At 43.6% G+C, this 13,668-nt stretch overlaps 1 protein-coding gene across 2 annotated transcripts in view; it reads left to right on the top strand.

Annotated features, from left to right (window-relative positions):
- Positions 1-13,668, top strand: part of TRIM67 (tripartite motif containing 67) — a 286,203-nt gene that overhangs the window by 124,762 nt on the left and 147,773 nt on the right. For both annotated transcript variants that reach the window (XM_077283277.1, XM_077283276.1), the window contains exon 3: positions 5,844-5,966. In XM_077283277.1, the coding sequence (XP_077139392.1) occupies positions 5,844-5,966 (123 nt within the window). The remainder of the gene's footprint in view (positions 1-5,843; positions 5,967-13,668) is intronic.

Below are 13,668 nucleotides of genomic sequence, written 5' to 3'. Positions count from 1 at the left end.
TCTATTATTTATTATTATTTTGTATCCATTTTTACTTTGTTTTATTTCAGTTAAATTTTTTGTACATTTTTTTGCATTCTTCGCCACTATTTTGTTCACATGTGAACATTGGCTGTTCATTGGCTGTTCATATTGGCTGTTAGCTATCTGTCCATACACACATTTTTTATCTGTCCATTCATATTGGTGGTCATTGGCTATTATATGTAGCTGTATACTTACGGTATATTGGTTGCCTTTGACCATTATATGTATCAATCAGGGGCGTCGTTAATGTAAAAGATCCGCAGCTCCAGCCTGAAGGTTTGTCCCAAAGCCCCCGATCTCCTGCCAGACTGCAGTGGGGGTGACAGCGAGTCAGGTGAAAGTTACTCTGCCTGTGCACTGACTGCTGCCACCCCACTGCCATGATCCCTGCCTCTGATTTCCTTTCCCTTGCTGTTGGGAAGAGGCACACGGCTGCACTGTGGAAAAGATGATGTGCTCTGTACACTGCAGGGGCAGGCAGACCAGGCAGCTGCCTAGGGCCCCTGCATCTCCAGGGGCTCCCAGTCAGTGACGTGACGCTAATAGCGACACACACCATGCGGCCGCTATGGGGCCCGTCAGTAAGAGGGGCCTGGCGCTGCCCCCTCCCTTAACCTTATCAGCATCATACATGCCAATATAGCTGAAAGCAGTGATGAAGGAGAACATCTTGTGACGCTCTCTCTTCCATCACTCCCCTTCTGCCTCTGACTCAGCGTGTGCCAGCAGGGGAGCTCAGATGCTCTGCAGAAGCCAGAGCAGGGGGAAAGAGGAGGAGAGGTAAGTATTGTGTGTGTGTATATGCATTATAGTTTGTGTTTGTGGGGGGGCTGCTTCATACTTTGTGTGTGGGGCTGCATTATACTCTGTAGGAGCTACTTTATACTCTGAGGGGGCTGCATTATACTGTGTGTGGGGGGCTGCATTATAGTCTGATGGGGCTGTATTATACTGTGTGTGTGGGGCTGCATTATATTCTGTGGGGGCTGCATTATACTCCGTGGGGGCTACATTATACTCTGAGGGGGCTGCATTATACTGTATGTGGGGGGCTGCATTATACTCTGAGGGGGCTGTATTATACTGTGTGGGCTGCATTATACTCTGTGGGGGCTGCATTATACTCCGTGGGGGCTGCATTATACTCTGAGGGGGCTGCATTATACTCTGAGGGGGCTGTATTATACTGTGTGTGGGGCTGCATTATACTCTGTGGGGGCTGCATTATACCCCGTGGGGCTGCTTTATACTCTGAAGGGGCTGCTTTGTACTCTGAGGGGGCTGAATTATACTGTATGTGTGTGGGGCTGCATTATTCTCTGTTGGGGCTGCATTATACTCTAAGGGGGCTTCATTTATTGTGTGTGTGGGGCTGCATTATACTGTGTGTGTGGGGGGTGTATTCTACTCTGAGGGGGCTACATAATACTCTGAAGGGGCTGCATTATACTGTGTTTGTGTGGGGCTGCATTATACTCTGAGGGGGCTGCATTATTCACTGAGGGGACTACATTATACTCTGAGTGGACTACATAATACTCTATGAGGGGGCTGCATTATACTCTGTGGGGGCTGCATTATACTGTGTGGGGGGCTGCATTATACTCTGAGGGGGCTGTATTATACTATGTGGGGGGCTGCATTATACTCTGTGGGGGATGCATTATGCTCTGAGTGGGGCTGCATTATACTCTAAGGGGGCTTCAGTATACTTGGAGGGGGCTGCAGTATACTCTGAGGGGGCCTGCATTATACTCTGTGAGGGGGCTGCAGTATACTCTGAGGTGTCTGCAGTATACTCTGAGGGGGGCTGCAGTATACTCTGAGGGAGGCTGCATTATACTTGGTGAGGGGGCTGCAGTATACTCTGAGGGGAGCTGCATTATCCTCTGTGAGGGGGGCTGCAGTATACTCTGAGGGGGGCTGCATTATACTCTGAGGAGGCTTCAGTATACTCTGAGGGGGGCTGCAGTATGCTCTGTGAGGGGGGCTGCAGTATACTCTGAGGGGGCTGCATTATACTCTCAGGAGGCTGCATTATACTCTTAGAGGGCTGCAGTATACTCTGAGGGGGCTGCATTATACTTTGTGAGGGGGCTGCAGTATACTCTGAGGGTGCTGCATTATGCTCTGTGGGGGTCTTGATTATACTCTGAGAGGGCAGCAGTATACTCTGAGAGGGGGTTGTAGTATACTCTGTGAGGGAGGCTGCATTATACTGAGATGGGCTGCATTATGCTCTGAGGGGGCTGCAGAATACTCTGTGAGGAGGCTGCAGTATACTGTGATGGGGGCTGCATTATACTCTAAGAGGGGGGTTGTAGTATACTCTGTGAGGGAGGCTGTATTATTCTCTGAGGGGAGCTGTATTATTCTCTGAGATGGGCTGCATTATGCTCTGAGGGGGGCTGCATTATACTCAGAGGTGGCTGCAGTATACTCTGTGAAGGGGCTGCAGTATATTCTGAGGGGGGCTGCATTATACTATATGAGGGGTGCAGCTTTATATTATATGTAGTATATGGGACCAACATTATACTGTATTGAGTACTATCTGTACCCATCATTTTTCCTCAGCAGGTGTAAAGACCCCGAGAAACAAGCGTTGAACGACTTCAATATTGTTGATTGCACTCGTTTAGCAGCCTGAACTCAGCGCATGTAAATATCGCAGAAATGTTTCTGTGTGATGGTGCAGGTTGTTAGCATTTTGGGCCCTACTTTGCCTAAAACAAGCTGAGCAGCCTCTAGTGTTGGCTCAGGAGGGGGCTGGGCTGAAGTAACTAACGGAGAGTAGAGGGAACACTGCAGTATGAAATAGGAAGCTGTGATGTGGCAAGTTTGATTCAAGAGGTGAGAGTTTGCGGGTGTGTATCTGTATGAGTGTGTTTATTGTGTATATCATTGTGTGTTTTTTTTCTATGTGTTAGTGTGTGGCTTTATGTAAGCTTGTAATGGGCAAAAAAACATGTAATATGTGTAAACTCCAATCCTTAACGACCGCCGCTGCGTCTTTTTATGTTGGTTATTAAGGGACCTTAATCCTCAGTGCCGCTTTCTCACGGCGCTGTGGATTAAGTGTAATGTGCCCCCCAGGGGGCGAAAATCCCACGATGACAGTTCTATGTAACAGCTGACACCTTTCGGCAATCCCTTAAATGTTGCTTTCAATCGCGACAGCGTCATCCAAGCTGTTAAAACACCTCCTTTAACACCATCGTTCCCCTGCAATCTTAGTCGCGGGTGCTGATCATCTGATGACCCCAGGATACGGTGGCCTGTTAGACCCAGCTATAACTCGGTTTTAATAGGCTAAATCAGTATAGAATTGACAGGTCTCAGACATTGCAGTACACAAGTACTGCAGTGTATGAGACCAACGATCAAAGTAAAAAAAATATTGATGTCCCACAGGGGTCTAAGGGGTAACGTTTCTCCTTATGGAGAGTGACATACCAGCTGGCTTGTCAACGTAAGGTGGCTTATTCGCCGTGCAATGCTCCTCTGGGAAATTAAATATGCAAATTGCCTCTTCTGAGGAAAAGAGGACTTAAACTCTATAGCGCCACCTGTTGGAAGTAGCGATCCTACAAGTCACAATCAACCCTTTAACGGGTCTAAGGTATGTCACTCTCCATAAGGTAAAACGTTACCCCTTAGACCCCAGTCCAGAGCCTCTCACCTAGCCAAATCAGTTCTCATGCTTCACACTGACGAGGGCCAACAGCCCGAAACACCGTGTCTGCGAATTGAGATACTGATTTGGCTTTTATCCTAAGTCATATTTCTCGACTCGTTAAAGGGTTGATTGTGACTTGTAGGATCGCTACTTCCAACAGCTGGCGCTATAGAGTTTAAGTCCTCTTTTCCTCAGAAGAGGCAATTTGCATATTTGATGTCCCACAGTGAGACTAAATGAAAAAGTAAAAACAAGTTGAATGAAATATGAAAAAAAGAAAAAATCAACTCAAAACATACAAAAATCACGGAAAGCCATTTCACTACTAAAAACACAGCCTTTGTGTTAAAATAAGTATGAACAAAAAAAAGTACACATAATTGGTTTTGACACATCGTCAATGAACCAAATTATAAAAGTGTCATGTTATTTATTCCACATGGTAAAAAAGTTTATTAAAAATAACCCAAAAATGTCACTTTTTCATCATACTAACACAAAAAAAAATTTGAATAAAAAGTGATCAAAAAGTAATTTGTAAAAAACAAGGGGTATAAATAAAAAGCCCAAATTGTCCCGCAAAAAACAAGTCCTAATATGGCTCATTGCAGCAAAAAAAAAAAAGTTACTGCTCTCAGAATATGGCAATGGAAAAATAAATTCATTTTTGTAAATATTGTTTTGGTTTGTAAAATCAGCAAAGCATAAAACATTATCTAAATCTTGTATTGTAATCGCACTGACACAAAGAATAAAGCCACCTAATCACTTTTACTGCATGGTGAACGGCATAAAAAAAAAATATAAAAACAATAATTGAATTACTGTTTTTTATTCACTGTTTGTCTGACAGTAGAGATGAGTGAACGTGTTCAGAAAACGTTCGCCAATCTCAAATTTGGCATGAACGTAGCGTAGCACATTCGGATTCATGTTCGCTTTCACGAGCATTTTTACTCAAAGTCTTCAAAAGTCGGTCACAGTTTGGCAAATCATCACGTTTCCATAAATGTTTTTGTTATTACTTTATCTAGACTAGTGGTGCTGTATGATAAGTGGGGGGATGGGGGAACGTATTTGATGAGGGAGGGGGTATTGAGTGGTTAGAGGAGCATGTGGATAGGTTACATGAGCAGAACGCTCTTTTTCCTTAGCTTTATGTGTGTTGATTCCGGCAGCCAATCAGGGCGCAGAAACTATCTACAACGTCATGACACAAGGTCTTCTGTTATTGGTTGCCGAAGTCACATGTCACTGGCCATATGAAAAGTGAACATCTTGTTTTGCTGGCGCCATTGTCTCAGTGTCACAGTACAGAGTGGTCGCTCAACTCTACTATACATTATAACAATCATTTTATATTTCCACTGTATTTTGGAAGTATTTTACCTCATGGTGTAGCGTCATTCATTGGCTGTTTCACATATTGTTTTTAAACAGTATTTACTGGCCTATACATCTTTTGCATATTTTTTAACTTTTATAATTAACAAACATTTACTCGTTTTACATTGGTATAACATGCATTATTTTTTTCTTTTTCGCTTTCAATTTGTTTAATGCAGAACCCTATTTAGCAAGAGCATTATGTGGCTCATTACATCTGTAACGGGGTCTACCGTGCTGGAGTACCTCTTTCAGTACCACCCCGTGTTTCAGGAGGTCCACTCTGCTTTGGCTGGAGTCTGAATGAAGGACGCTGGCTGGAATTGCTTGGTTACATGGGCGCATATACAAGATCACAGCTTCTCCACGTTTTTCCAGTGTGACAACGCTTTATTCACAGGACACAGAATATATCACACAGATACAGAGGGCAGGCCAATTGAAAAGCGGCAGGCTAGACATACATCACAATAGCCTCAGGTGGCCGGAGCCTGCCGATATTTACTGTGGGAATTACAAAGGTGGGGGAGGTCAGAAGGGGGATATCTTGTCCCCTCTGCCCAGGGGCGCAGCCTGTGGGCCGATGCATTAGGGACATGCATCTTACATGGAACCTATTATACATACATATAACTGCACAACATATTCTGGGTACTGGGGGGTTCCATAACAACATCATTCACAGACTTTTTCTATTTATTTTTTATTTTGTTTGTACCTTGACAAATTGTTTCTGTTGGTGTCTTTTTAGGAAAATGGACTAGAGTATGAAGCATGCTTGGTTGCTCAATGTGATGCTCTAGTGGATGCATTAAACCGTCAAAAGGCAAAGTTGCTTACCAAAGTCACAAAGGAACGGGAACATAAATTCAAGGTAAGGAGCAATGCTCAAGCTTTGGAAAAAGACACGGAACAAGTATTATGTAATAATAGTAAAATTAGTAACAATAATTACCGACAGTAATGAAGAATTTTCTTATCAGTAAACATCAAAATTGTTTGCTAGATTATAGGGTTTATATAAGATTAACATTGACTAAACCACAATTTGTTTTTTTCAGTTATCACACCTATGCAATCTGGTATTGAATAATGGTAAATTGCTGTACTGATGGTTTTACTAACTTTATTAAAGCATACAATCTTCTATAGAGCCAATTTAACATTGTGTATATAGACAAAATCTGTATAGAAAATGAATTGTCTTAGTACATACCGTATTTCGCTTTTATTCATTCCCATTACTGTGAGCTGTGAAAATGCTGCTGACGGAAGTGGACAGTCATGTGACCGCAAGTATTTGATTTCCAGAGTTCCGACCACATTCTGAGTTGACGTGTCTGGCCTCACTCAATTCCTTTGCATTCAGAGAGACTGTGTACGTATGGCCGGCGTGTGACTTGTTTGCAAATTATAGCAGAATCCTGACAGTGCGATCTGTGCTTGATATGAATATTCACGAGTCTGCAGTCACATAGAGTGACTTCTACCCTAAGGCCAGACAACTCTTTTAACCCCTTCATGACATCCACCATACAGTTAGGTCCATATATATTTGGACAGAGACAACATTTTTCTAATTTTGGTTATAGACATTACCACAATGAATTTTAAACAAAACAATTCAGATGCAGTTGAAGTTCAGACTTTCAGCTTTCATTTGAGGGTATCCACATTAAAATCGGATGAAGGGTTTAAGAGTTTCAGCTCCTTAACATGTGCCACCCTGTTTTTAAAGGGACCAAAAGTAATTGGACAATTGACTCCAAGGCTATTTCATGAACAGGTGTGGGCAATCCCTTCGTTATGTCATTCTCAATTAAGCAGATAAAAGGCCTGGAGTTGATTTGAGATGTGGTGCTTGCATTTGGAAGGTTTTGCTGTGAAGTAAACATGCGGTCAAAGGAGCTCTCCATGCAAGTGAAACAAGCCATCCTTAAGCTGCGAAAACAGAAAAAAACAAGCCGAGAAATTGCTACAATATTAGGAGTGGCAAAATCTACAGTTTGGTACATCCTGAGAAAGAAAGAAAGCACTGGTGAACTCATCAATGCAAAAAGACCTGGGCGTCCACGGAAGACAACAGTGGTGGAGGATAGAAGAATAATCTCCATGGTGAAGAGAAACCCCTTCACAACAGCCAACCAAGTGACCAACACTCTCCAGGAGGTAGGCGTATCAATATCCAAATCTACCATAAAGAGAAGACTGCATGAAAGTAAATACAGAGGGTTCACTGCACGGTGCAAGCCACTCATAAGAATCAAGAATAAAAAGGCTAGACTGGACTTTGCTATAAAACATCTAAAAAAGCCAGCACAGTTCTGGAAGAACATTCTTTGGACAGATGAAACCATGATCAACCTCTACCAGAATGATGGAAAGAGAAATGTATGGCGAAGGCGTGGTACAGCTCATGATCCAAAGGATACCACATCATCTGTAAAACACGGCGGAGGCAGTGTGATGGCTTGGGCATGCATGGCTGCCAGTGGCACTGGGTCACTAGTGTTTATTGATGATGTGACACAGGACAGAAGCAGCCGAATGAATTCTGAGGTATTCAGAGCCACACTGTGTGCTCAGATCCAGCCAAATGCAGCCAAACTGATTGGTCGTCGTTTCATCCTACAGATAGACAATGACCCAAAACATGAAGCCAAAGCAACCCAGGAGTTAATTAAATCAAAGAAGTGGAATATTCTTGAATGGCCAAGTCAGTCACCTGATCTCAACCAAATTGAGCATGCATTTCACTTGTTAAAGACCAAACTTCAGACAGAAAGGCCCACAAACAAACAGCAACTGAAAACCACCGCAGTGAAGGCCTGACAGAGCATCAAAAAGGAGGACACACAGCGTCTGGTGATGTCCATGAGTTCAAGACTTCAGGCAGTCATTGCCAGCCAAGGGTTTTCAACCAAGTACTACAAATGAACATTTTATTTAAAATTATTGAATCTGTCCAATTACTTTTGGTCCTTTTAAAAACAGGGTGGCACATGTTAAGGAGCTGAAACTCTTAAACCCTTCATCCGATTTTAATGTGGATACCCTCAAATGAAAGCTGAAAGTCTGAACTTCAACTGCATCTGAATTGTTTTGTTTAAAATTCATTGTGGTATTGTCTATAACCAAAACTAGAAAAATGTTGTCTCTGTCCAAATATATATGGACCTAACTGTACATGTATGGTGCCATGGGAGGTGTATTGCCGCAAACTGTCGTACATGTATGGCGTGACAATCGCGCTACATCACTCCCAGTGCCGGCATGATCATTAGCGGGTGTCAGTGCTATAAGATAGTTGACATTGTGGCAACACCCACAATCAGTCCTAGCACCGATCGTGGTCGTTTAACCCCTCTCATGCCACTGTCATTAGTGGCAACCACATCGATCGGCGTGCAGAGGGAGGAAACACTTGTGATCGCATTGTGCTGATGGCTTCCATGGTGACCGCAGGCAAAAGATTGCAGTTGGATCACTGGTGACTGGTAAGTTCCTGCTGAGTTCATTGGAAAGTATTAGTTTAGCAATTAGGGCAGGGAAAGTTGATAGCCCATCCTAGGACAAGGTAAAAAAAAGTTTTACAAAATTATAAATATATATATAATCATAAAAAAATGGAAAAATATTATTCCAATAAATATGGAACGTCCGCCAGGGCAGCGGTGTACTCGGCCCCGCGTGCGGTCTTAAAGGGGATGTCATGGTGGCTGCGACCCGGTCCGTGGCCTTTGGTGCCCAATGAAAGGGAAAAGGTCTTTAAGGGATATTGTGAATAAAGTCTATTGTTCATGATGCCACCCGTGGTTCTCGGTCAGTAGGGACCAACGCCGCTTAAAGGGGTCCTCTGGGGTGATGGTAGGGTGGCTAGATGGTGACACTTCCCACAGGTGAAGCGGGCTTCCCAAGTGTATGGCACCGATGAGGTGGTGGATGATATAGTAAAGAACAAGGACACAGGTTTGCAGTCTTTACCTGGTTTACTGATGGCAGAAGTCCTCAGTCCAGGGTACCAAGTGCAGGGTAACTGTGGTCCGGCTGGCTTGGAGGCAGTAGGAGATCCCTCTCCCAGGTGAGGTCCGAAAGACTATCCTACTTGCCCTAAGATGGCGAGTTCCCTGCCGCTTGAAGCTTAGTTGCAAAGTCCCCTCTCTCCTGTCCTAAGACAGATGTCTGAACGATAGGCAGCGCGAGCCTGTTTATAGGATCTCTATCATAACTCGGGCTCACAAGTTACTGCTTCACCTCAGACTTGGTGCAGGCAATTGACATACAGTCCTATGCCCTCCGGTTCTGTCACGCGTCCTGGAGAACAACACGACCTCGGGCTCCCGTTACCCAGTTTCTGGGCTCTAGCTCCCAGGGTGTCCTTCTGCTGTTCCCCTGCTGAGCCTCTTCCTCCTCTGTGCTTCTTCCCTCTAAGCTCCTCCACTATTCAACTCCTTCAAGTTATCACTCTTTCCAGGGGTTGCAGCTCCCTCGTGGCTGCTCGGCCCCTCCGTCTGTTGCAGACGTCGTTCCTCTATCTCTCCCTCCTGGAGACTACTGTCTCCCTCCACTGTCTCTCTTAGAATGGCTAGCTCCTCCTCCAGACCAGGACATATATCCATATTTGAGGGAAGCTCCCCTGAATCCGGGTCCCGAGCTCCCCCTCCTGGCCTAGATTCAGATGTGTTGAATGTGAGTGCCATACCTGATAGAGAGAATCTCCCTTGCCTCCAAGCGTGATATCACCCTCCCCGAAAGGAAGGCAACATCACTGTAACAACCGGTTACCTGGGGTGTTACAATTACATATATTTATGTCAAAACAAAAATAAGTACATATATTTGATATCTTCATGTCCGGAATGACCCACCTATAAAACTGGCACACTAGTTAACTCCTTGAGTGAGCACCATTAAAAAATAAAAGTGTCAAAAACCTGTCCTTTTTCATAAAAAAGGTGAAATAAAACGTAATAAAAAAGGAAAATAGTATTGCTCAAAACGTCATCTTGTCCCGCAAAGAACAAGCTGCCATAAATCTCCATGAGCGGACAAGTATGAAAGCTATAGCTCTCAGAACAACTCTTTTTTTTAATAAAATTGTTTTTATGTAAAAGCAGCAAAACATAAAAAAATATAAATGTGTTATCGCTGTAATCATACTGACCTGAATAATAAAGCTGTTTTATCACCTGAATTTCTCTTTTTTGTTAATTCTCCCCAAAAAATTCGGAATAGAAAGTGATTAAAAAAATGTTCTGTGCCTCAAATCCCATTCTAGTTCACTCACTTAAACTTTGGGACTCGCTGAAATATTCCTCGCAATTAATATCACCATTCCTGCCCTTGGTTCCCCTTTGGAGTAATACCCAGTTTCTCCTGGGGGTAGACTCCCTCAGGAACTTTCGCTTACAGGTCGCGGCGGGAGTATCCAGAGTACATCATCTTTTCAATGTTGATGGGATTATTCCCTTTTCAGTCCTGTGTGAAAAATATCATCTCCCCCGGAGAAATATTTCGTTATCTACAGCTTAAAAATTTTGTCCAATCTTTATTAAAAAATTCCACCCCTCCTTACTCCTTCACTCCCTTTGAACAGAGATGCCGCCAAAATCCACATGCCCCGGGAATTATATCTCTCCTCTATTCACATATCAATTCCCCAAATCATAGGCGCTGCCTGGGTTATACATCTCGCTGGGAGTCAGATTTTGGCTCTATCTTATCAGACTCAGAATGGTCTCAAATTTGGTCTTCCTCTACTGGAGGAATGCTAAATACCCTCATAAAGGGCGATTTTCCAGACACCATGGCTCAAAGAGGCATGCCCCCCTCCCCATACCATAGCCATTTTTCCACCATTGTCTGCAGATTCAGATTAAATATATCTAAACCTATGTCAGACAGATGAATTAAAGAGGAAGAAATTTTGCCATTTCTGTGTTCACCCTTTTCCGGATTTTTTCTAAAAAGGAAAGTTTGCCTTTGCTCAATAATAGCCTGGGAATGATCTTGGAAAAAACAAAGGAAGTACAAGGGAAAGCCTGCTTGAGACCAGTAATGTCCAATCTCAGCATTGCCAGCAAATCTAGTGTTTTGATTTTTCCGAGATCATTACCTGCTAAGTGAAAAATAACTACATCCGAATAAGGAAGTTTCCTAAAACACTTATTAAACTCAGTAACTAGCTTATCCCAACACATGCCGCGGATGCTGTGCCAAAAAACTTGCACAGCTTCGGTGCTGAAGGAAAGGTTCTCTGAATACGAACGTTGGCTGGCCCTCTTCTGAGCCCAAAACACATAGGAATGTCCTATAATCCAGACAACCTTAGGACCTGAAATCAAACTCAAAATTAGTAATCATAGAAATCATGCCAGACGTAAAGTTTAAATCTACCCGATTTCCATCTGCCCAATTGTATAATCTCTGAATACCGAAGGCCAGATCTCGCTGCTTTTACAGCTGCTCCTATCCTAAAAGAGTGTGAAGTAAACCTCAGATGCTCTTTTCCCAGCAAACGTAGACACTTTTTTAAAATAGAGTTAAGCTGAAAAACAGTTGCTGGGGTGCCATCTAAATGAAGAAACAATTGACCAGGGACACAAGGCCTCGATTGCAACCATCTGCCGGTGTTGGCCACAGGGCAAATTACTGGATCCAGCACAGGGTCAATTTTTAACCTGAAACCCCTACCTAATTGGTCCGTCTTAGATTTTCTAATAAACAAAAGTAAATAAGAATCAAATAAGGTCACATCCGAAATCAAAAGCCCTGAGGGTTCAGCTTTTCTTGTCGAGACTAACTCGCCAACCCGTAAGGCTCCAAAAAATGCTAAGGAAAAAGCGGAGGAGAACAAAAAGGTTTCAGAAGCATTAAGGCCATGTTCACACTTTGCGGTTTTTACCGCGGAACCGCCGTGATTTTGATGCTGCGGGTCCGCAGCAGTTTCCATTGCGTTTACATTTACATGTAAACCCTATGGAAACTGCAAACCGCTGTGCACATGCTGCGGGAAAAAACGCGCAGAAACGCAGCGGTTTACAACCCGCAGCATGTCACTTCTTTGTGCAGAGTCGCTGCGATTCTGCACCCATAGGAATGCATTGAACCGCTTACTTCCCGCATGGGGCTGTGCCCACGTTGCGGGAAGTAAGTGGATAATGTGCGGGTGGTACCCGGGGTGGAGGATAGGAGACTCTCCTCCAGGCCCTGGGAACCATATTTGTGTGTAAAAAAAATAATTAAAATAAAAAATCATGTTATACTTACCTCTCAGCGCTGCCCGCGGCCGGCCGGTCAGAGTTGCTGTGCGAACAGGACCTGCGGTGACGTCGCAGTCACATGACCGTGACGTCACGGTCACATGACCGTGACGTCACGAAGGGTCCTTCTTGCACATCATCTTTGGAACCGGACCGCCGGGTGCAGCGCCGAGGAGATCGGGACGTCAGAGGGTGAGTATATAAACTTTTTTTTTTATTTTAACATTACTATTGATGCTGCATATTGCTGCATATGCAGCATCAATAGTATAGGTGGAAACCCGCAGCGGAAACCGCGGAACAAACCGCGATAAATCTGCAGGGATAACCGCAGCGGTTTTGCCCTGCAGATTTATCAAATCTGCTGCGGGAGAACCCGCAGAGGTCACCCGCAAAGTGTGCACATAGCCTAAGACATACTTTATGCAGACACAAGCAAAGGTCCTTTAAAAGTGGTAGGGAAATAAGGTGTCTGGAATCAGGTTTGAAATTATGTCTTTTAAAACCCTTCAAGAATTGTTTTATTGGAAACAAAACCATTAAAGGAACTTTCCCGAATAATTTGAGAAAAAACGATACCCCAGCAAGGGATTTGGCTACCGCCGAGTAAGACAGGCCTTTGTTAACTAAAAACTCCACAAATTTCAAACCAGAAATAGGACTGGAAATAATAAAACTAAAATTATTCAAATTACAAATAATCGGCCCACGATCGCGCTGACGATGAATGCTCGATAAAATAAGGTATTAGTTCAGGACTATGTCCCAAATCTCCTGCGGGCAAGGCGTTGCCTCCACATCTGCGTTGGGCATCTGTTGGCGAAAAAATGGCCACTGGTGATAACAGAGAGGTATCTGTAATTAACACTAGCTTGCTTGTCCCCATCCTGGCTTTCAACCAATTATTACATTTTAAACAAGTCAATACTAGCTGTCTTAAAATTCTAGTGGCCCATAAATTCTTTGAAGATAGGGAGTTGATAGAAAAAATTACGCCCTTATTATTAGAGAGAATTAGTAGCCTAGCATTCATCATCTTGTGACCCCACAAATACAAACCTAAAAAAATTGCAAAAAGTTCTAAGACCATTGCGTTTTCTATTACATGGTTCGCCACCCAGCCAACCGGCTAATGGTGAGCAAACCAATGAGTAGAAAATAAAATACCGCAGCCATCACTACTGCTAGCAGAAAAAGCAAAGGGAAAAGTATCTGCCAGAACAAAAGGGGATTTACCATTGAATCCTGATATGAAAGAAAGCCAAATCTTGGCATACTCCTTTAAATCTGCAGAAACCCTAACATGCGAATCAG

Source organism: Ranitomeya variabilis, chromosome 2, assembly GCF_051348905.1.
Source record: "Ranitomeya variabilis isolate aRanVar5 chromosome 2, aRanVar5.hap1, whole genome shotgun sequence".
In the NCBI taxonomy this organism is placed as follows: Eukaryota; Metazoa; Chordata; class Amphibia; order Anura; family Dendrobatidae; genus Ranitomeya; species Ranitomeya variabilis.
Note: the sequence above shows the minus strand (reverse complement) of the source record. Positions and strands in the feature narration are given on the sequence as shown.